We start from the raw sequence: 20,969 nt of genomic DNA on the forward strand, positions 1-20,969 counted from the left end.
ATGTTGACCAGGATGGTCTCGATCTCTTGACCTCGTGATCCACCCGCCTCGGCCTCCCAAAGTGCTGGGATTACAGGCTTGAGCCACCACGCCCAGCCTATATTTATATATTTTATATAATATATATATTTTTTGTGACCAAGTCTTTCTCTCTCACTCTCTCATCCTGGCTGGAATGCAATGGTGCCAACCCGGCTCCTGCAACCTCCCCCTCCCGGGTTCAAGCCATTCTTGTGCCTCAGTCTCCTGAGTGGCCGGGATCACAGGCATGTACCACCATGCCTGGCTAATTTTTTTGTATTTTTAGTAGAGACAGGGTTTAATCATATTGGCCAGGCTGGTCTTGCACTCCTGACCTCAAATGACCTGCAAACCTCAGCCTCCCAAAGTGCTGAGATTACAGGCATGAGCCACTGTGCCTGGCCTTATTTTATATATATATATATATATATATATTACAGACAGAGTCTCACTATGTTGCCCAGGCTGGTCTCAAACTCCTGAGCTCAAGTGATCCTCCGATCTACCCCTCCTGGGTAGCTGGGATTACAGGGCGAGACATAAATCTGTTCTTTATGAGCGACTGGGTCTTAAATCCTGTTACAGCAGCACGAATGCTCTAAGGCAGGAAAGGACCCCGATGCACTACGACCTCTCTGGCCCTGGCTTACATCAGGCTGCTGCTGCACCCTCATCTCCAGGCCCCAGGGCCTCTTGCTCATGTCCCTGACACCCAGGGGCTGTATACAGAGGTGCCCAATAAATGCATATTCCCTCCCTTCTGTCCACTCCTGGCCAAGGCTCAATATCTGGGCTTCCTTCCAGGTTACCTGCATCTTCAGGGAACCAGCCAAGCTGGGCCCAGATGGGCACTCCTGCCCTGTGCGTGCCCTGGCACCATCCCAGAACAAGTCCTCTTGTCATCAAGTGTTCCAGAATCCTCACACAGCCCATGCCAGAGCCCCCTCAGTGGACGTCTCTGCAGTCTTAATTCATTCCACTCATCAGGCCACATGAGGACGCATCCGGGAGGACCATGCCCCCAAACCTCCGTTTCCCTCTCTTGCCCCCAAGTGACCTGTTGGAGTAGGGAGCTGGTTACCACTTTCATGCCCACCCTGAGAGGGGGCAGGCAGTCTGCTACATCAGCCTCCTGCTGGCCTTCCACAGCCAGGCCCCGGGCGGGGGTTAAAGCCCCAGTACAGCAGCCATGTGGCTGGGGCAAGGTCCCTGCACCTTCTCCTCTAAAAGGGACTGACTGCAGTGCTGCTTCCATGGGGAGGCTGGGGTGGACAGGAGCCACATCTCCATAGCCCTGGGCCCAGTTCTGGCACACAGTGGGTGCTGTGGTTGCCTCCGGCAGCAAGGGCCTGGAGATGCCCTGCACACCAGACCAGAGATTAACTCTGAAGTCAGAGGAAGTGCCGACGGCCTTTCGATGTGAGCCAGGGACACAGGACACTGGGCAGCAGGTGTGTTGGGGGGGGCGGGGAGGGACCCATCCTGCCAGAGGGCCTGGGCAGGCAGTGTGTGGGAGAAGCACAGTGAAGGCCTACTGTGTGCTCTGCTCACACTTAACTGGCCTTTCTCACCCAGGGCTCGTTTAACCTCATTTGCTCTTTCTCATGCCCTGGGTCCTCATGGGAATCTACAGCACCAGACATGCCCCATGTCCCCCGGGGAGGAAGTATCTCCAGCTCAAGGTAGGGGACCACTGCCGCCTTAGTCAAGGCCCCTGGCTCTCAGGCAGGGAGGGCAGCGATGTCCTAGCCACCAGCTGGCAGGCCCCTTGCTTCTCTTGTCCAGAGTTCTCTTTTTTTTTTTCTTTTTTAAGACAGAGTTTCGCTCTTGTTGCCCAGGCTGGATATCAGCTCACTGCAACCTCTGCCTCGTGGGTTCAAGCAATTCTCCTGCCTCACCCTCCTGAGCAGCTGGGATTACAGGCACTCACCACCACCCCCAGCTAATTTTTTGTATTTTTAGTAGAGACTGGGTCTCACCATGTTGGCCAGGCTGGTTTCTATCTGCTGAACCCAGATGATCCACCCTCCTCGGCCTCTCAAAGTGCTGGGATTACAGGCGTGAGCCACCATGCCCTGCAGTCTTGTCCAGAGTTCTTTTGATCTGTGGCCTGACTCCCCTTGGACATTCAGGGACCCCAAGGGGTGTGTCTCATTCATCTTGGTGCCCCTGCCCTGGACCTGCCCAGAACCCTGACCCGTGGAAGGAGCGTAGTCTGGGTGACATTGGGGCTCCTTTGCTGGCTTCCTGGGTGGGGGGACTGCTGCAGCCAGGGAAATTCCTTCCCAAATGTTTATTAGGTTTCTGCTTGCACAGTAGCTTCCTCTTCCCCATCCCAGACCCAGCGTGGGAGGCAGGGTGGTCCCTTAGACTCTCTAACAGTACCTCCCATGTCCAGTAAACCACGCTGAGTGCAGCACAGAGGCCACATGGTATGTGAGCCCAGCACCCCAGTGAGTCACGTGACTCCTCTGTGCCTAGGTTTTCTCCTCTGTACACTGGACATGGTAATACCTTGAAAAGTGCTGTGGGCAGTTACTGCGCCATGCCAGGGAAAGTACCTAGAATGCAGACAGGCACAGAGTAAGCACTCAGCAAAGACTCCCCATCTACATGTCTCTCTTAAAGCCCTCTCAGCTCACTGAGCTGTGCTGTCTTTTATGGGTCAAGACAGTGAGCTTGGAGGTGCCGGGGAGCCTCAGACCTGCAGGCAGATACATATTCACTGGGACCAGGACCTGGGGCAGACTAGCCTCAGGAGTGAGGGGACCACAGGGCCATCTCCAGCCTTTGGGGTGCCTGGCAGCCTTCTGGGTGCTCAGAGCAGACAGAGTGTGAGTAAGCGCTTGGGTGAGAGGGCTGCAGATACCAATGGTCTTTATGCTATCAAAGAGGAAACTGGACTCATCATGCACCTAGCAGATCAGCATCCATTTCTGTCTGCCCAGGGCCGCGTTGGCTGTGAGACTGGGAGACCTTCCTTCAGATGCCCCTGTGACCTTGGCCCAGCCCAGCCCAGCCCATCCTGTCCACGTGATTATTGGTGCAGGGTGGTGAGGAAGGAGCCACAGGCTGCAACCAGCCCAGCCCTTCCTGGTGCCACTTCTTCCTCTCATCTAGCCTAATGGTGCCTTACTGCTGGGAAAGGCTCTAGGTCTGAAGGCTGGTACAGTGGGGGTGGCTCACACCTGGAATCTCAGCACTTAGGCTAAGGCAAGCGGATGGTTTGAGTCCAGGAGTTCAAAACCAGCCTGGACGAAAAACTGTCTGCACAAAAAATTAAAAATTGGCTGTGTGTGGTGGTGTGCGCCTATAGTCCCAGCTACTTGGGAGGCCGAGGTGCGAGGATCACCTGAGCCTGGGGAGGTTAAGGCTGCAGTGAGCCGTGATTGTGCCACTGCACTCCACCCTGACTGACAGAGTGAGACCCTGTCTTAAAAAAAAAAAAAGAAAAAGGTTCTAGGTCTGTGGGCAGGGGCACGTGCTTCCTCCTGCACAGGGGCATGCTCCTCCAGTGAGTGCCAGCACGATTCATCCCCATGGTAAAGCTGGTCCAGCAGAAACAGAGAGGTGAAGCTGTTTGCCCTAGCCAGCACGTGCCTGAGCCAGGATCCAAACCCCACTTGCCTGACACCAAAGTCCTGGCCTCTCAAACATTAAAATGTTGGGGAACAAGGCTTTTTATTTCATCCCTAGAGCTGAGGTCTTTCTGAGCCTCCTGTCTGCAGGGCAGGTCCCACAGTCCCCACACTGCAGATGGGAACACTTCAGGCAGAAGCTCAGCGCAACATGGAGAAGACAGTGTCAGAGCTGGCTCTGGGGCCAGACACTCATGGGTGCTGTAGACCTGGGATGGGAGAGGAATGTCCTGGGGGGTAGGGGGTGGACACTGGGTTCTAAGTGCAGAGTGACAGAGGACTGGTTGTGTGGGAACAAGGTGTCCCTCTGCCTCTGGGTCAGTGACCACAAACCCACGAATTGCACCCTTTCTGTTCATTCTTCATAGAAAGGAGAGGCCACTAGGGCCAGAACCCAGGCTGGGCACCCCCTAGTGCCGATGGGACCCAGGATGGCACTGTCTCCTGCTGAGAAGTTTCTCCTGCAGGGCACTCAGAGCATCCCTCAGCATCTCAGGATGGGGCACTTCCCACCTCCCCGCCTACTGCAGGGCCGACTGCAGGTGCGACCGGCCTGGGACCCACCCTGGCCACGAGGCCTCCCACCGCAAGACCCGTGGGCGGGGCCCATGCGTGACGTCACGGCTCCGGGCCAATGAGGCCGCGCGGCCCGGAGGCCCCATTGCGCAACAAAGAGAACCCAGAACTTGAAAGGATTCCCCGGGCTCGGCCCCGGCTTCCGCCCCCATGCCAGTCTCCACCCGCGCTGCAGCCGGTCTATTCCACCGGGCCCGGCCTGGCCGTCGCCCGGAGAGTGGTGCGCAGCGCGAGGCCTTGACATCTCTGGCACGCCCCCCACAGTCCGTGCCCTAATGGTCCCACCCCCCAGGGGCTCCAATCCAACCCCCGCAATCCCCGCTCCGACCCGCGTGCTCTCGCCTGCTGGTCCCGAGTGGGCCCCCCGAGTCCTGCCCCAACCCGAAGGCGTTCGAGAGACACCCTGGGAAACCTGGAGGGACTGCGGCCCCGGACCCCTGGGGGTAGCGCCGAGCAGGGGCGGGCACCGGATCCCTGGACCGCCCCGCCCCCGTCCCCTGAGAGCCCCCGGGGGCCGCGCCGCCACCCCAGATGCAGGGGAATGGAGGGAAGGGCTGGCTCCGGGGAAGTTACCCCGAAGGTCCCCCAGTTGGGGGGTGCCAGCGCTAAGCGGCGCTCGTGGACCCCCGGACCGACCCCGCGACCGACAGCGCGCGGAAAGCCCCCTCCCTCCCCGCCGGGGTCCTCCCTTCCGGCCGCCCTCGGGCCAGGGCGGCGGCGCTCACCCTGCGTTCGGGCGCCCGGGGCTCCGACTCGCTGCTCCCGCCTCTGGCTGCGGTTCCCGCGCTCCCGGGCCGAGCGCGGGCCACCGAGCGCCGCGGGGGTGGCTGCCGGCGGAGCGGCCCGCGGGCAGGGGCATGCTGGCGGCGGCCACCGGCGGCCGGCGCGCTCCGCTCGGGGGGCTCGGCCCCGCCACCCCTCCCTCCCCTGGGCGCCGCCGCCGCTTCGCTCCGCTCCCGCCGCTCCGCTGCTGCGCTGGGCGGCCGGGGGCGGGGGGCGGAGCAGGGCGCATGTCTCCGCCGGGGCCTCCGCGCCGCCCCTCGGCCCGCCCCGCCCCCGCTCGCTCCGAGGCGCGGCTGCCGCGGCCGTCTGTCGGTCTGTCTGTCTGTCCGTCCGTTAGCACACACCCGTGCCCCCGCCTCCGCCCGCGGTCCGGCCGAGCCGCCCTGGACCGGTGGCGCCTCCCGACAGCGCCGCGCCCCTGGCTCCCAGCTGGGCTCGGTGCACACTCCTGACGCCGCCTCCAGCCGCCGGGGCAAGACCCAGGCCGGGAGCTCTGGGGACCCGGGGGCCGAGGGAGCTGGGGCAGGAATGGACAGTGAGAACCTGGGGCCGGGGGTGAGGCTCAGGGAGGCCTTCCTGGAGGAAGCCGCATCCAAGAACTCGGAGCGGGGCGTGGAGAGGACTCGAGACTCGGACTGGGAATCCAGTCTGCAGCAGGGGCAGCGAGGGGCAAGGTTGGGCCAGTTATGGCTTCACTCTGCTCCCTGGGCCTGGGGGGGTCCACCGAGGGAATAAGTGCACGGGCCACCGGGTGGTCCCCCTCACCGCCACGGGCTCAGAAATGTTCTCTCCGAAACTGAACACCACCGCCCAGCCCAGAGAGGCCAGGGTCTGCAGCCCAGCGCCTGAACCCCTCCCCTCCTCTCTTCCTCACTTCCATCCCTCCCGCCCCTCACTCCCTCCCAAGCCCTCCTGCCAGAACACGGGCTGTTGCCCATCGACTGACAGCCTCAGCTGACCCCACGCGGGGGGGAAACCCTCCTGCCCCTCGATGGGGGCACTGGAGAGGATTCCTCCTGAGGATCGTGCCTGTCTCTTCTAGAAAACCCCTGACCACACACAGAGTGGGCACAAGGCCTCCGGGGCTGCCTGGCATAGTGTCCTTCCATGCCTCTGGGACGCATCCATGATTAAATGCCCCTGTGTCTGGAAAAAAGTGAGCACCTGACCAGGAGAAGACCCAAACCAACTGCAGCCAGAACAGCTGCTTGGAGCTTGCCCAGCCCAGGCAGGGCTGCCCACGGCACTCCACAGTCTGCACCTGCCCAAATCGTCCCCACATCCCAGGTCCCTGAGCAGCTTTTAGGGGACCCAGGATGGGCTTTAGGGTCCATCCCATGAAGCAAAAGAAGTCTTTGTAGAGAAAGACCCCACAGTAACGTGTGGTGCTGGACAAGGGGGAACCCAATCTGTGCACACCCATACTCCCTGCGGTTTCTGGAGCGGCCAGGGCACTTAGTGCCCCTGGTGAGCCCTCTGGGGACAGGCTGGAACCCCCTCCAGGTGGCCCTGGTTATAAATAGGCACCAGCAGTGGGAGGCTAGCACAGGGCAGCTGTAATCAAGGGTGGTGTTTCTAAGCCTCTCGCCTGTGACTCGGGTGAAATGGTAGAAACGCCACATTTAATTACATGGCCACCGAGAACCATGCCGCTTAGAATCACCACACTTGAGACTGCACACACAGCCACGGAGAGCCACGCCACTGTCTGGGCCTGGCTTCCCTCTGCCAGCCCAGCTCACCTACGGCTGCTTGCACCAGTGCCTCTGCCTGGCCTCAGCTGGCTCTGGTGCAGGTGGGAGATGGTCTCTGATGGCTGCCCAGCTTATTCCGTGCTGCGCTGAGATCTGGTGCAAAGTGCCTGGTGCCCCCAGGAGGCAGTTTTTAGGTGCCTGGTTTGCCCAAATCCACACGGATGAGTGGCTGAGCCAGGACTGAACTAGGGAGTCTGATGCGGGGCCCACCTTCATGTGAAGGATGTGGGTGCTTTGGAGACCCGGTCCCCTCAGTGAGCCCCGGGGCTCAGGCGCTGCTGTGGCTAGCCCTGGGCCTTCTGCTTGCTCAGAAGGGTGGCCTCCTCATTGCTCTGATCCCAGGGCACCACTCTGGCATGGGTCATGGGTGGAGCAGAGTGGGGTGGCCAACACTTCATGTGGCTGAGCTTGCCCCCCAACCCCAACCCCCTCCCAGGCAGGAAATAACCCCGTCAGCCATGACTGGGGCCTGGGACAGATTCCCAAGCTCTTGGCTGGTGTTTCTGCACATCTGGAGCCGAGCCCTCTCTCTCCAGGCGCGCGGGAGCCTGTGCGAGGCTGCAGCTGTTGACAGGCCAGCCTTCTCCAGGCTGCAGGACAGACGTTGGGGCTTCAGGGACAGACTGAGTCGGGAACATTCTCCCAGATGCCACCTCTGGGTGTGCTTTGTTGGAGCCATGGATGCAGGTGGGGTCCTGGCCCCTGTAGTGGCCTTGGCCAGGCCAGATGCACAGATTAACCCTGCCACAAACACCCTCACCACACACGTGCTCAGATATGCAGGGACAGATGCACCCACATGAGTAGATATGTTGGTGACATGTATGCACACAGCGTCACACCAACAGCACCGACACTTTCATGCTGCCCCTCAGACCCCTGCCCCATAAGCCATCCCTATGGCCTCCTGCCTGGGTAGCTGAGGGAGTCTGCACATCAGGTACAAGGTCCTGGTGCCAGCTGGGGGGCTCCTACAGACAGGAGGTTGGGGTATCTGGGCAGTTTCTACCAAGAGGCTGGGCCAGGGTGGGGGCTCCCACAGGCTGAGCCAGGCCACATTCGGCTCTTCACACCATCACCTCTCTGAGTCTTTACGAGGAGCCCTGCCCTGTCTGTGGGAAAGCCACACAGGCTCAGAGCCGGTGTGCTATGCAAGCCAGACCATGGGGTCGTGGGGTGCTGGCACTCCCACCACGCAGCGTGGCCCTGAGTCCACATCCTCCCAGCATCTGAGCTGCCTGAGGTCCACGGAGCTGGGGTGTCTGGGGCCAGGGCACCAAACCAGGGCCCCATGGGAAATGGCCATTCACAGCCAGCAAATCACCAGCCGGACACCAATTGGTGTGGCTGTGCCTCAGGTTCTGGGGTCTACTCAGGCGCTGGTGCTGGGAGGGCTGACTGTCCTCGGGAGCCCCTACATCCCGTACCCCCTGGGAAAGCAGCATCCCCCTCAAGACAAATGACCACCCAGGACTTGTGGGTCCAGCCAAGCAGCAGCTTTATTAGTGGCGCTGGGTTCTCCCCATACCTTACAGTGTGCTTGGAAGCATTCCTGAGGGTTTCCATGGAATGCCTCCCGGCGCTTGGGACAACACTGTAGCATCAACACTGGGATGATATAAATAAAGCTTTGGTGTGTAGGTTTGCAGGAGAGAGTATAGGTTAACACTGTGATACGAAAACTTCAGACAACACCAGCTCTCAATGTGAATTGGGTTTCTGGCCAAGGGGGTAACTTCTAAGTGACTGGACACTGGGCCTGTTGCCATGGCTACTCGGGGCCCCGGCGGCAGGAGGAGGGTGTCTAGGGCTGGGGCTCTGCATGGCCCTGTCGCTTCGCCTTCATCTGCAGGTACCGCCCTTTGCCTTCCTCAAAGCGCTTCTTCTCGTCCTCGGTCTCGGGCTGTGGACCACACACAGAGACAACAGGTTAGGGTCACTGCAGAGCCAGTGCCGTGGCCTTGTGACCTGGCCTGGGCCCCTGCCCCCACCCCGGAAGAGTGCAGAGTACCACGCCTCAGCTCCGCTGGCCTCCTGATGGGCCCGTTGACTGGGCTATGTTTAGCCAAGAAGCTTTAAGGGGCTGCAGGAGCCACGGGTGGCAGAACTCCACGGAGGGGACCCTGAGGGCATGGCGGGTCAGAAGCAGTCAGTGGAACTGCTGAGCCCTGTGACACCCTTACACCCTCTTTCACAGCAGGTGTAACTCCAACCCCGGGGCCTGTTTGTTACTGAACTTCGGTGGAAAATGCACTTGATAATGAAACATGGGAGCTGGGCGTGACTGGAGAGGAAGGGAGAGGGACCCTGCATTTGCTGTTCTCCCGGGAAAACCAGCTGCAATGGTCACTGTCCCTAGGAGAAGTGGGCAGATGCTGCACTGCCTGTGACCTTGAGAAGGCCTGACCCTGTACTGGGAGCAACAAGCCTGCTTTTTGGGGAGGGAGCCCTGTCACCACGCTCTGGACCATGCACTCAGGAGGTGGCACCTTGGACCCCAGGGTCCCCTTCTCATCGCCCTGGGGGCAGAGCCAACGGAACAGCTGGCCGAAGACTGGGTTCTGCCCAGGACAGCCCTGGTTTGTGTCTGTGGACCTGCTGTGATTATGAACGGCACCCCCTTTCACTCTAAGTCTTGTGGCCCTGGGCAGGTGCCGCCCCTGGAGTATGAGGTGGTCACTTCTGAGGTCCTATCTATCCCATCTCCACATTCTGTCCGGCCCCTCCCTGGCCGGGAATTCAGGTTTAATGAGCTGTGCTAATTCCTCTGGGACATTTCATTGCAACATTTTGAGGGTGTCTGAAAGCCAAAGAAATGGGGCAGCTGCCCTTCATTTCATCCACAATGACACCAAACTGTACAGCTATTTTTGGGCCTAAGTGTTTTATAGACAAATGGTATATTGGCAAGAGAGAGCAGTCCGCCAGAGGATGTAATGTCAAGTTACACCAAATGCCTCCTCCCCTCTGCCCTCTCCAAAATCGGTCTCTAAATGTCACCAGGTGTAAACTGTCAAAACCTCGCCGGCCTGGAGCCAATGGAATCTTCGGGTATTTAAAGAAATAGGTGGCCCTCCTTGCAGCGATCCTGGTTCCCCTTTGAAGAGTCTTCAGTGTACACAGGAAAACGGGTGGCTTTTCCAAGATACTGTATTGAAGAAGTCCCTCCCGCTGCTATGGTTTGATCTCTGGCTGACTTTTAAAAATAAAATTTGAGGCTACGCAATTTGACCTGAAACAGCCCAGGGAAAATGACATGTTCTTTCTCAGTTTTAGCTGCAGTTCTAAGTGGGCAAGACCCCTGAGCTTCCTGGGGGCTGCAGGGCACAGAGTCCAGCCCCTGCAGGTGATACACAAGGCCCCCTGAAGACATGGTTACATCCTGCTGGGCACAGCTGAAGACCTCTGTGCACACTGAGGCAGAAGGTGCTAGATGAGGGCTGCTTGAACTTGTAAATGCATCTGAATCTGCCGGTCTAGTAAATGCAGATTTGGATCCAGAGGGTCTGAGAGCTGAGACTCACTTCTAACAGAATCCCAGGTGACATGATGCTGTGGCCTGAGGACCACACCTGTGTAGTAGGGCCCTGCCCCAAATGGGGGACATCTGAAGTGGCCAAGAATGCTAGGTCAGACCCACCAGGCTGGAATGCAGGGGCCTTGTCCTCCCCTTCCCCTATGGAACTGCTTGGTGATGTGGAGGAAACCTGCAGCTCCTGTCCACCTGCAGCGGCCAAGGCGAAGGCCCAGCAGAGTGTGGCACCTACAGCCTGGCTTCCTGCCTACTTCGAAGACCCTGTAGCAGGCAGAGCAAGTGCTGTGGGGTGGGCATGGGGTCCCAGAACTGGGAAACAAGTTAATGGGGCCTGGTGGGGTTGCCACTGGGCTCTGCTGGCTTTGGAGTGGCTATGGCAGCCTTGGTGACATCAGGGTTGGGAGCAGGAGAGCTGGGGACGGGCAGGCTGGACCGCACACAGGCACCTCCCAGTCTGAAAGCCGGGCCCCTCTGCTGGGGTCCTCCCTCTAGCTGGTGGAGAATCTGCCCTCCACAGAGAGGAAAGATGACAAGGGCTTGGAGCGAAAAATGATCCCTGAAAGCGGGAGAGAATGAGCCTGGCCCAGGAAAGGCAGCGTAGCGAGAAGAGACACAGCTGGAGCCCAGGCCCAGCTTGCAGGAGCCAGGTCCGGCCGGACGAGAGACTTCCCGGGAATGTGCAGACGTGGGAGACTGGCAAGAAACTCGGTCCCCAAGTGCCCGAGTCCTCAGGCAAGTGCTCTCAGGGACCAGAGGACCAGGAGGCTGGGGGACCAGTGGCGGCTACAGAGTGGTGATTCTTTTTGGGGTGATAGAATGTTCTGAAACAGACTGTGACGGGGTATGTCCACCTCTGTGAATAAACTAAAACCTGCTGAGTGGTATTCTGTAAGTGGGTGAACAGAACGGCACGTCATTCCATCTTAATAAAGCTGCTAAATGGTGAAAGCTCCACAGGTGAGAGCCCTCGGTGCTGGGGGAGTGGTCAGGGCTGCCGACATGTGAGATTGGCCTGAGCTAATAACAACACAGGAATTCATTCTTCTCTTTACTTTTGCATATATTTGACCTTTTCTATAATTAAAAAGCTACAAAAGAAGAAAACTAACTAGACTTAGATAGAGGAAGACTAGCCCCTCCTTTCTTCCTCAGGCACAAATGATCTCCAGGCCCCGAAGAGATAGGGCCCTGGCTTTACAAGCGGGGGGCTGCGGGCAGAGCTGCGGGGGAGGTCCAGGGCTGCCCACAGGTGCGATTTTCACCACTCCCTGCCAAGAGGTGCTGAGCGCTAACTCAGGACAAGGCTCGAAACATTCCAGTCCCATTCATAGGTGTGTGCCGGGCCCCACGCAGGCGACGCCGACATGGCCCGGATGGCAGGGAGATCTGCGCCCAAGAGCCAAGAACCTCCAGGGCTTCAGACAGCCCAGCCCTCACCTCTGCCAGCCACACCCAGCAGTGGAGCCCTCGAGCCCCCTAACAATCTGGCCTTCTGGGAGTGGAATACGAGTCACTTCCCACCGTTCTCAGCATCTTTACCAGAGCTCACATCCCTCCAGCCCCCGAGGATATGGGAGGACCACCCAACTCTGGGCCTGCAGAAGGCACTGCAGGCAAGAGTCCTCCTGCCTCTTCGCCCCTATATGGGCTGTACACGTGGGGCCAGGACTGAGCGATAAGGGGATATTCTCTGCACAACCCGTGCTTGGGGCGCGACCGACTGTGACATCAGTCTTCCCGACAACCCCACCCAGCAGCACAGAGCTGATTATTGTTCCACTTTTACCAGTGAGGAAGTGAAGCCCAGAGAGGCTGAGTAACTTGCCCAAAGTGACAGAGCAGGTAAGGGCAGAGCCTCCATTTAAACCTGCGCTCAGAGGCTCCTCTTCAGGACATCCTATGCTGAGGGGCTTTAGGGGTGGGACTCATCAGTGGGGAGTGAGGAAGGCGATGGACTTGTACAGTCTCCATGGTGAACTAGGATGGGGGCCTTCCTGTCTCCCCTCACCTGACCCTGGCCCTCAGCGCAGCCCAGGAGCACTTGCTGAGCTTGACCTCCCCCAGGCAGGGCCCCGCCCTGCCCTCAGCCATATCATCCCAGAACACTGCAGCTGCTGCCACCCCAGCGGCCACCAGGCCACAGAGTGTTCCCAAAGCAACACGTCCAAGGCTGTGGCTGCTTCTCTCTCGACGTCAGTTCATGAGCAGCCTGAGGCAGGCATGAGCCCAGGCGCAGGCCATTCTTGGGGTCGTCTCCAGGCAGAGGGAGAAGCCGGTGCCCAGCAGTGGGCCCCAGGGCTGCTTGATGTGGCCCTGCTGTTTAATATTTGCAGCACTCATCAGCCAGCCTCTGCCCTCAGACAAAGCGAATGCTGTCTGATGATGGATGGATGTGCAGGAGGGCCTGCATGGGCCCCACCGCTCTTCCCCTGTCTCCGGGGATGGTGGTCTGTGCTGGATGTTCCGGGCTCTGACAGTCCAGACCAACCCAGGACCCTCAGCGTTACTGCATGGAGCACCCACCCATGAGCACTGCCCTCCCAAGGCGAGGATGGCCTTCCTCCCTGAGTGTCCAGGGTCGTCCTTCCAGGGTGGAAGTTTATGAAGACGTCCCAGGCGCCTGAAGACCCAGGCTCACCACCCAGGGGGAGGTGGAGCAGGGCAGAGGGAGGCAGGGCGGTATCTGCCCCATGGTAGGAGGTTACTGGCCCACTTCTGGTGGGCAGCTAGCCTCCCCAGCCTGTGGCTCTGCTAAATAGCTCCCCTGCCCGAGCAACAAAGGGGCCACCTCCTCCCGCTGGGTGAGAAGCTGACAGAGCAAGACAGATGGCCCCAGCACATGGCCCCACCCACGGCCCGGCTGCTGCCTCCTGGGAGCCATCTCCCTCCACCCAGCCAAGTAAACAAATGCATACGTTGTTGGCTGTTGTTGTTTTCAATGAAGAGCTGGGGGTGGCTGGAGGAGGAAAGAGCGCTCCACGGGAAGACAGATGTCTCTCTCAGTCCCTGAGGCTGCTGGTGGGGGAAGGACTTGAGCTTCTGGGGCACTGGCCAGTGGTGCCAGTCGCCAGACATCCACCTGTGGCCTTAGGCAGGCTCCCCAACAATATGCCGGAGAGCAAAGATGGAGTGGCAAAGGCAGCCCAGAGCATGCGACACCCGTATCCCGGGCACCTGCCTGGTGGGAGGGATGGGGCAGCACAGCCAGGAGCAGAACTCTGAGTCCCACAGGCCCAGCTGTGTGACCCAGGACCAGGTTTGTTCACCTGGAAACAGGAACTGAACAAAGTGACATGGCAAAGTGCTTCCCATGGTGCCGGTGACCTGAGCTCCTACACTGTGTGTGCAGGTGTCTGCGGCCCCTGGTGCATGCACGTGGGTCTGTGTGGTGGTCCTGCCGTCCTCACAAATACCTCAGAGGCCAAGTGCAGCCTGGGGGCTGATGGCTGCCCCAAGGACGTGCCCTGCTGCCATGTGGCTGCCCCAAAGGATGGCCAGATGGCCCAGGGTCACCTTAAGGTGGCGGGGCCTTCAGGGCGTCATGCCCACCCACGGGCATGGAGGGGTAGAAGGGTCCCAGGGCAGCAGGTTGACAGGACGCTCCCTCCCTGGTGGCACCCTGCACCAGGCCCCTGGCTCCCCCACAGCCTGGTGGCGGCCTGGGCCGGGGTCTACGTCTTCTTCCTCCCTCCACTTCTGGGCTCTCTTCCACCGGAGGGGAAGCCTGTGGCTTTCAGAGCTGAAGGCTGCAAACCAAATGTTTTCCACTTTGCATTTTCTGTGCTTGGAGAACACACATTTGGAACGTGGTATGGAGGACAAGTGACTAAGTTCCACCCTTGGTCAAATCAATAGGTTGTGTCCTTTTTGTAATTAATGAATAGTGCAAAGAGGGTTTCCAGTGGCAATATAACAACTTCCTGTAAGCCTGAGGGACACAGACCTTCTTAATTAGGAAGCCACATAGCATGCCCTTTCCCTGTTAGCAGGAGACAAGAGGGGTCTTGGGATCATCACAAAAGCAATGAAAACATCTCATTATTAAGGACACTCAGCATGGCCGGGTGAGGGGCCCTGTGCATGGAGAAGCCAGCACTGGTGAGCTCAGCACCGGGACCACCAGCCTCACAAGCACCTGTGGTCCCCAGGGTCTCGCTCCACCTGAGGACCTCAACTTAGCGGAGCCTGTCAGCCATCCGCCGCGGCTTCTCCCAGCAGCGGCAGGCCTGGGTTAATTACCTCCTCTGCCACACCCACCCAGGGCTGCACCAGCCTCCAGCAGAAAGCAGCCGGAAGTTCCAAATAATGACGACAGTGTGGAGAGTCATAAACACCTTCACCAGGGGCTCCCCTCACCCGGCAGCACCCGCTCAGACCCAGAAAGAACTGCCCCCAAGTGGGGCTAAGAAATTCCCCTGAGTAAAGGCCAATGAGAGGCTGCTGGCAGAGGCAGGGAGATTGTCCCTACAAAGGGGAGAAGAGGTGTCGGGACTCAGCCCTGGGCGGTGGCCTCTCAGGAGCCCCTCCTGCCATCATGGAGTGCTCTGGCCCCGGCATGCTCAGCTCATGGCTCCTGTGCCGGGAGTGGACATGGCGGTCCCCACCCTACAATGCCAAGAACGATCACAGCTGCCACCTGCTGAGTGCCCACTGTGGGCCAGGCCTGTGCCAAAAGCCGGGTGCTCACGGCAGACCTCTGCCCTGCATGTGTCCACTCTGTGCTGTGCCCTGTGGAGCCCTTCCTGTCCTGCTGGAGGCCAGCACCGTGCCTGCACACAGCGGGGCACAGGAGGCATTTGCTGGATGGATGAATGAATGAATGATCAAACAAATGAAGATCAAAAAGCCTTAATTCTAAACTGGGATGGTCTTTATGTCAGATTCAAAACCAGTAATTCTGCTCAAGGAACACCGGCATCATCTGTCCCCAACCAATTCCAGGGCACTCAGACCATGGAGCGCTCAACAGGAGACTGCAAAGGTGACAAGGGTGAGATGGGAGTGTCCAGCACACCTAGGCCTGGCCGCCCCCCTGGAGATGGGCCAGCTTTTCGGCCATGCTGGGGACTTGCTTCTGATCCTGCACACCCTGGGTGGGGAGGCCTCTGCATCCTTTCTACCACCATGTGGGGCCCAGGGCCTGTTTCTTCCTGCCCCTTTGCTCCAAGGGCTCAGACGTGTATCTGGCCACAAAGGGCCTTGGCCAGGGCACTCCACACCCCTTGCCGAGAGTGCTGAGCCAAGTGGGGTGGCCTCCAGCCTCCCAGGATACTCCAGGCATGAGCTCACTCTGCTGAAAACTCCAGGTCCCGTGGCCTGGCCCTCATTTGGGTCCAACAACCTTCCCAGGCCTCCCTGCCAGGCCCTTTGCTCACCTTCCGCAGCTCCCTGGGTCTAGCTAGGACACTCCCTCGGTTCACTGCACCCTCTGAAAATCCCACCCATGGCCTCTCTGGTGCAGCCACCCTCCTGGCAGTGCCCGCTCTGCCCCATGGCTCCACCCCACACTCTGTTGTAAGTCCCCCAGGCCTGGCTCTGAGCAGAGCCTTCTGTAAACCCCCAGGGTGTGGGGGGCGGTGGAGGAGAACATGAGCAGTTCACCATACCCAGGTGGGTTTTTGCCCCTGGCGGCCAGTTAGGTCGAGGCGGCATCAGACGAGCTGCCTACCAGTGCTGCTCAGAAGGGCCAGCATGTGGCTATCTGGATATAGTGGATCTTCCAGAGATATGTGCAAAACAGAAACATGCAATACGGCTAGAGAAAGAGTCTGGGCTCAGGCAGAGGGAAGGCGAGAGACAGGCTGGTAGGGAGGGCCACATGCTCTCATCTGCGCCAGCCTCCTTCTCGGTACCCATGCCTTGGGTTCTAGGCACATGGGACTCACTGGCCACTGAATGTTCCCAAGCACTAGCCAATGAGGTGACAAGAGCAGCTTCAGGATGCAGGTATTTTCCCATCACAAGACTGACGCCGGCAAAAGGCAGGCAAAAGGAACAGGGAGCCTGACACTGGATTCTGAGCCTCCTGAATATTCTAGACCATGACTCACGCCTGTGGGCTGGCAGCAAGGTGGGGGTGGGAGGGGGGCAGGGCCTCCCTCACTAATGGCCAAACTCGGCCGGTGGCTCACCAAGCCCTTCCAGGAACACACCGTCAACCTCCTGCACTCCAGTAGCAGCTGAATTTCCTAAATTAGCCAACAATTAAAAATTATTCCAAAAGTTCAATCTTGGCCAAACAAACAAAGGAAGCAAATGTAGCAGCCCGCACACTGGCGTGGCAGCGTCATCCCAGGCAGGTGCGCAGAGGCTGCGCGCGGCCACCACACAGCGCTTCCACCCACTCTTGCTAGTGCAATTCTCTGGGAGTCGCTGTGGCCCCTCCCTGCCTGCAGGAGCCTGCAGCAACGGGGTGTCCAGGATGCCGAGGCAGCAGGGACCCCAGGCCGTGCCCTCTGACAAAGGCCCCACATGGGGACCTCTCTCTCTCTGTCCTACATCCTGGGCCGGACCTCTCTTCTTGTCCCGGCCTGGCCTGGACACGGTCAGAAATGGCCACCTCTGCTGCTGAGGCTTCTTCAAGAGGAATGGGGCCCTTCTGTACCCCGTGCCTGGGGGTCAGGCGGGTCCTGGGGGTGGGGAGTGGCGGCTACCACCATGAAAAGCCTTGTTTCCTGCTTCCTGTTAAGTGCAAAGGGGTGAGGGACCTTCCAGTTACAGCATCACTGAGATGGCACTGAGAGGGGACTCGGGGCAATGTCCTGGCGATGGCTCAAGCCAGACTGCCCTGCTTGTGGCCCCCACATCGGTGCATCACAAAGCGGTGGCCCTCAGCACTGCATGGCAGACAACTTTCAGAAGGCTGCAGAGGGCCTTTCAGCTGACCTCAACCCTGGGGCCCATCCTGCCCCTCCAGATGGACAGCAAGTTAAACAGTGCCCTCCTTCCAGATGCTCTGGCCCATGCCATGCTGTCCTCCTGGCTGGTGTGGGGCTTACCCAGCCCCTGCACTCATGCAGGTGAATCAGCTGAGGCTGGGAGAAGGTCATGGGGCAGCAGCAGAAGCCAGGCGGGCGCCATGTTCCAAAGCCTTCTAAAAGTTGTGTAGGTCTGTGCTGAGGCCATGCCTCCCATAAGGCTCCAGGAGAAGCAAAAAAATCAAACTGGAGCGGAAAACTTCCGCACTAAAATGTGCCTCAGCCCCCACACTTCACGGTGGGCTGCAAGGTTCAGTCACCTGCCCAGCATCGGTCCTGAGACCATCTGGGGCTGAAGCAAAGGCCCGGGGCTGAAGCAAAGGCCCCGGGCTGAATGCGGTGGGCAGTGCGTGGGACTCCCAGGGTTTAGGTTCTCACACAGAAGGGTTCTCAGGCCAGGCTCCTCCCAGGACCCTGCAGTACAGCCTGGCTGGGAGAGAGCACAGCGGCATCTGATGACGGTGGTGAGTGGCGCCCTTTCCCAGCTAGTGAGGTCCCAGATGGGCCTGCTGGCAGCGTGACCCCTGGCGAGTCACTCCCTGCCCGGTGTCTGCCTCCTGTCTGGGGATGGGATGCATCTGTAAGCGGATGCACCAGCTCTCAGAGGGGTCGGCGTTCCTGAAGGCTCTCGCTCCCATGACCTGCACCAAGGCACCACCCAAAAGGGAGCCTCCCCTGGCCCCTCCAGTCCCTTGGCACCCCCCAGGAGACAGGCAGCAGCCTGCACATCCAGCTGCCCTGTCTTCCTAAGCAGAAAGTAACCCGCTGAGAATGGCCTCTAGCCTCATGGGGCTCCCTCAACATGAAGCTGCCCGTGGGCCTCAGGGGCTCTTCCAGGTTGGGGCACGTCCGAGCGGACAAGCATGCAAGCGCGCGTTTTCCCTGTGTTCTCGGAACTCCCCTGGCTACACATGAGGCCGCTCTAAGAGGCCAGGTAAAGACGGCTGCACCCGCCTTCCTCACTGCCTCCTGCTTCCACCCAGAATACATTTCAGCGGCTAGACTGAGGCTCTGAGTCCTGGCCCTGACCACCTCAGGAGACGTGGGTCTGTGAGCGCCAGTGAGACCCTCTGGGAAGCGTGCAGGCTCGCTCCAGTTTGGAAGCCTGCTTTGCAAAGGCCCTTCGTCTTTGCAGTGTGTGCAATGGAAGCCTCAGCTAATCTGGAGAGACATTCCCTCCTCAGTATGCCCAGAAGCATGAGGTCACCATGCTCCCTCAGACCCCACAGCCATGACACACCTGGAATGCGCTAGTCTTCTCCCGGGTCAGGGGCCTGGGTGAGCCCCCTGCCCCACCCTGTCTGCACTTCCTCCTCAGGCCCAGGCTGGGACCCACAAGTTCTCAGCCAACAGCCCCAACTCCTTGGGCCTGCAGAGACTACAACCCCCAAGTCTGCAGGAATCAAAGGCAAGCACAGCCCCCCCCGAGGTACCAGGGATGTCCTCCGCTTCAGCAGACACACTGGGCTCTGACCCTCCTGCAGACTGAAAAGCCTTCCCACACCTGTCTGCTGCCACCTGCCACCCGCCGTCCCTCCCCACAGGCTACTTCTCTAGCCCCTGTCAGCCCAAGGTCAGAGGGCACTGCCACAGGGAGGCCTGGCTCCACGCGCTGAGTTGGCCTCTTCTAAATCAAGACTGGGAGATGCTGGCAGCTGCCCGGAGCGGGTGCAGCAGCCCCCAGCATAAAATATTCACGGAGATGCAACTCCAAACAGAGAAGCTGCATCCGTGTCAGCCAGGCCCTGGGGAACGGAGCTAAAAATAGACAGGAGGCTGAAGAAAGCTGACATGGGGATGAGGGAGGTGACTGGGAACAGGAGGAGGGGCCTCTGGGGCACATCTGGAGGGACGGAACGCACACGCAGGTTCACCGCACGGAGCTCACACGTGCTCCCGGCCTAGAACTCGTGCTCATGCGGGCAGTCCCCAAGTGAGGACTGCAAATCTCTCTCCGGGCAGACTGCCCCGCCAGAGGCTATTTTTATCTACATCGACTTTGACTTCGTGGGCCCCAGGACACCTCAGTGAAGAATCGAAGACCATCTTTAATGAGAGAAATAACAGGCTGGATCAACATGATCGGCCACACTTGGGGACAGGTCGCCATTTCCTCCATTCAAGCAAGCGCCCTTCCCTGCCCCTCTGCAGCCCCTCCTCCTGCACTCTAACCCACCGCAAGGCGTGGAGTTCTTGAAGGGGTAGCTCCAGGACTGCTCCCCAGGTGGCTCTGGGAACATCACAGGCCGGGCCCCAAAAGCCTCCATGACACAGGCTGCTCCCCGCACGAGGCTGAACCCCGTCGGGTTGGACTCTATAGGAAGTAGGGGACGTGAGGCACAGAGGTCCCCTCCCAGAGAGCACACGGATGGCTGACCCTCGTGGTCGCTGTGCTGGCCTCCCTGAGCCAGCCGAGTGCTGGGGTAGGTACGAGTAATTCTGCCCCACATCTAGTGTGCACGGCCCAGCCAGGGGCAGCCGGGGGAGGGAACACCAACCATGCCTGCAGCCACTGCCAACCTGGAAGGATGCCCCCCTACTTTCAGCTTTCAGGGGCTGCTACTGGATGGAAGACCCCCATCAACCTGTACAGAAGTCTTTTCAAAGCATAGGCCTCTGGACCCTCCTCTGTTACACCCATGTGCATGAGCCCCACAGACTCCCACCACCCTCCACCCCCTACCCTGCGACATCCTAGCCGAGTGGCCTCGGGTGTGTCACTGTCCCCAGGCTCCCCCCGTTACAGACAGTGGCTCTGCCTTTGGTCCTCACTGTTCCCTTCACTTGAACAGTCCCCACAAGACAGCTTTTGCCCTTCCTCCCTGATGGCAGGTCTCCGCTGAGACTTTCTTTGGGAAGGAACTTATTTAAAATTGCGCCTATCCCCTGGCACACTCCAATCCCCTCATTTCCTGCTTTCTTCGTGACCCAGGACAGCATGGAACTTCCTCTATCTTCACTGTGTTCTCCTCCCTCTGAGAGAGTGTGAGGCCACAGGGAGCGCAGGTGAACAGCAGCAGAAAATGAAGGCCCCCCATCTTCACCCACCCCACTTGGTGGGTACTGTGCCCATAACCACCATATAGATGAGGAAACTGAGGCACATGGGAACTGCATGCCTAAGGCCACATAGCTTGTAAGTTTGGAGCTCTGGCTGACCCAGGTGGCCAGGCACCTGCTCCTGGACATGTGAGCCTGATAGTCCATGCAGCATCTGTAGCGGGGGGTGCTGGGAGGGAGTCTGGGGGTGGTGCAGATAATGTTTCTCTAGAGCGGTTGTGGGTGCCCTTCTAAGGAGAAAATGCCTGAGAAACAGTGTAGCTCCAGCAGGGAGGGTCTGGGGAGAGTGGTCCAGATGGGAGCAGCAGGTGCACAGGCACCAGGCGGGAGTCAGCTTGCTGCACCTAAGCCCAGGACATGGAGGAGCCGGCGTGCATTTTGATGGGAGAGGGAGTGGCTCGGATTTTGAGGACCAGCTCCCTGGTCTGCAGGGAAGTGTCAGATTGAGAGCACCAGGAACGGAGGAGGGAGCAGCTGGGGACTGAGCAGGGGCCCATGTGGACAGGGCAGTAAGAGCTACTTGGGAGAGGCGTGGAGAGGCACTGGGTGGACATGGGCATGGTGGAGTGGGAAGGAGCCAGCTGGGTCCCCAGACTTTCAGAGCAGTGCAGAGGCGGAGAGGAAT

At 59.4% G+C, this 20,969-nt stretch overlaps 2 protein-coding genes across 8 annotated transcripts in view; both read right to left on the minus strand.

Annotated features, from left to right (window-relative positions):
• The window catches only part of GPR153 (G protein-coupled receptor 153), a 14,286-nt gene extending 9,112 nt beyond the window's left edge, over positions 1-5,174 (minus strand). For 2 of the 4 annotated variants that reach the window (XM_037727777.1, XM_037727778.1), the window contains exon 1: positions 4,961-5,174. The gene's annotated coding sequence lies outside the window, so the exon portion shown is untranslated. Of the gene's footprint in view, positions 1-2,000; positions 2,021-4,960 lie in introns of those variants that run through there. The other 2 variants (XM_017498278.2, XM_037727779.1) reach the window with 2 other exon arrangements.
• Positions 5,175-8,246: 3,072 nt separating this feature from the next.
• The window catches only part of ACOT7 (acyl-CoA thioesterase 7), a 123,937-nt gene continuing 111,214 nt past the window's right edge, over positions 8,247-20,969 (minus strand). For all 4 annotated transcript variants that reach the window (XM_017498283.2, XM_017498281.2, XM_017498285.2 and 1 more), the window contains exon 9: positions 8,247-8,675. In XM_017498283.2, coding sequence (XP_017353772.1) covers positions 8,577-8,675 — 99 coding nt within the window. In that variant the 3' untranslated portion in view covers positions 8,247-8,576. The remainder of the gene's footprint in view (positions 8,676-20,969) is intronic.

The sequence above is a fragment of the Cebus imitator genome, unplaced genomic scaffold, assembly GCF_001604975.1.
Source record: "Cebus imitator isolate Cc_AM_T3 unplaced genomic scaffold, Cebus_imitator-1.0 Scaffold240, whole genome shotgun sequence".
Taxonomy (NCBI): domain Eukaryota; kingdom Metazoa; phylum Chordata; class Mammalia; order Primates; family Cebidae; genus Cebus; species Cebus imitator.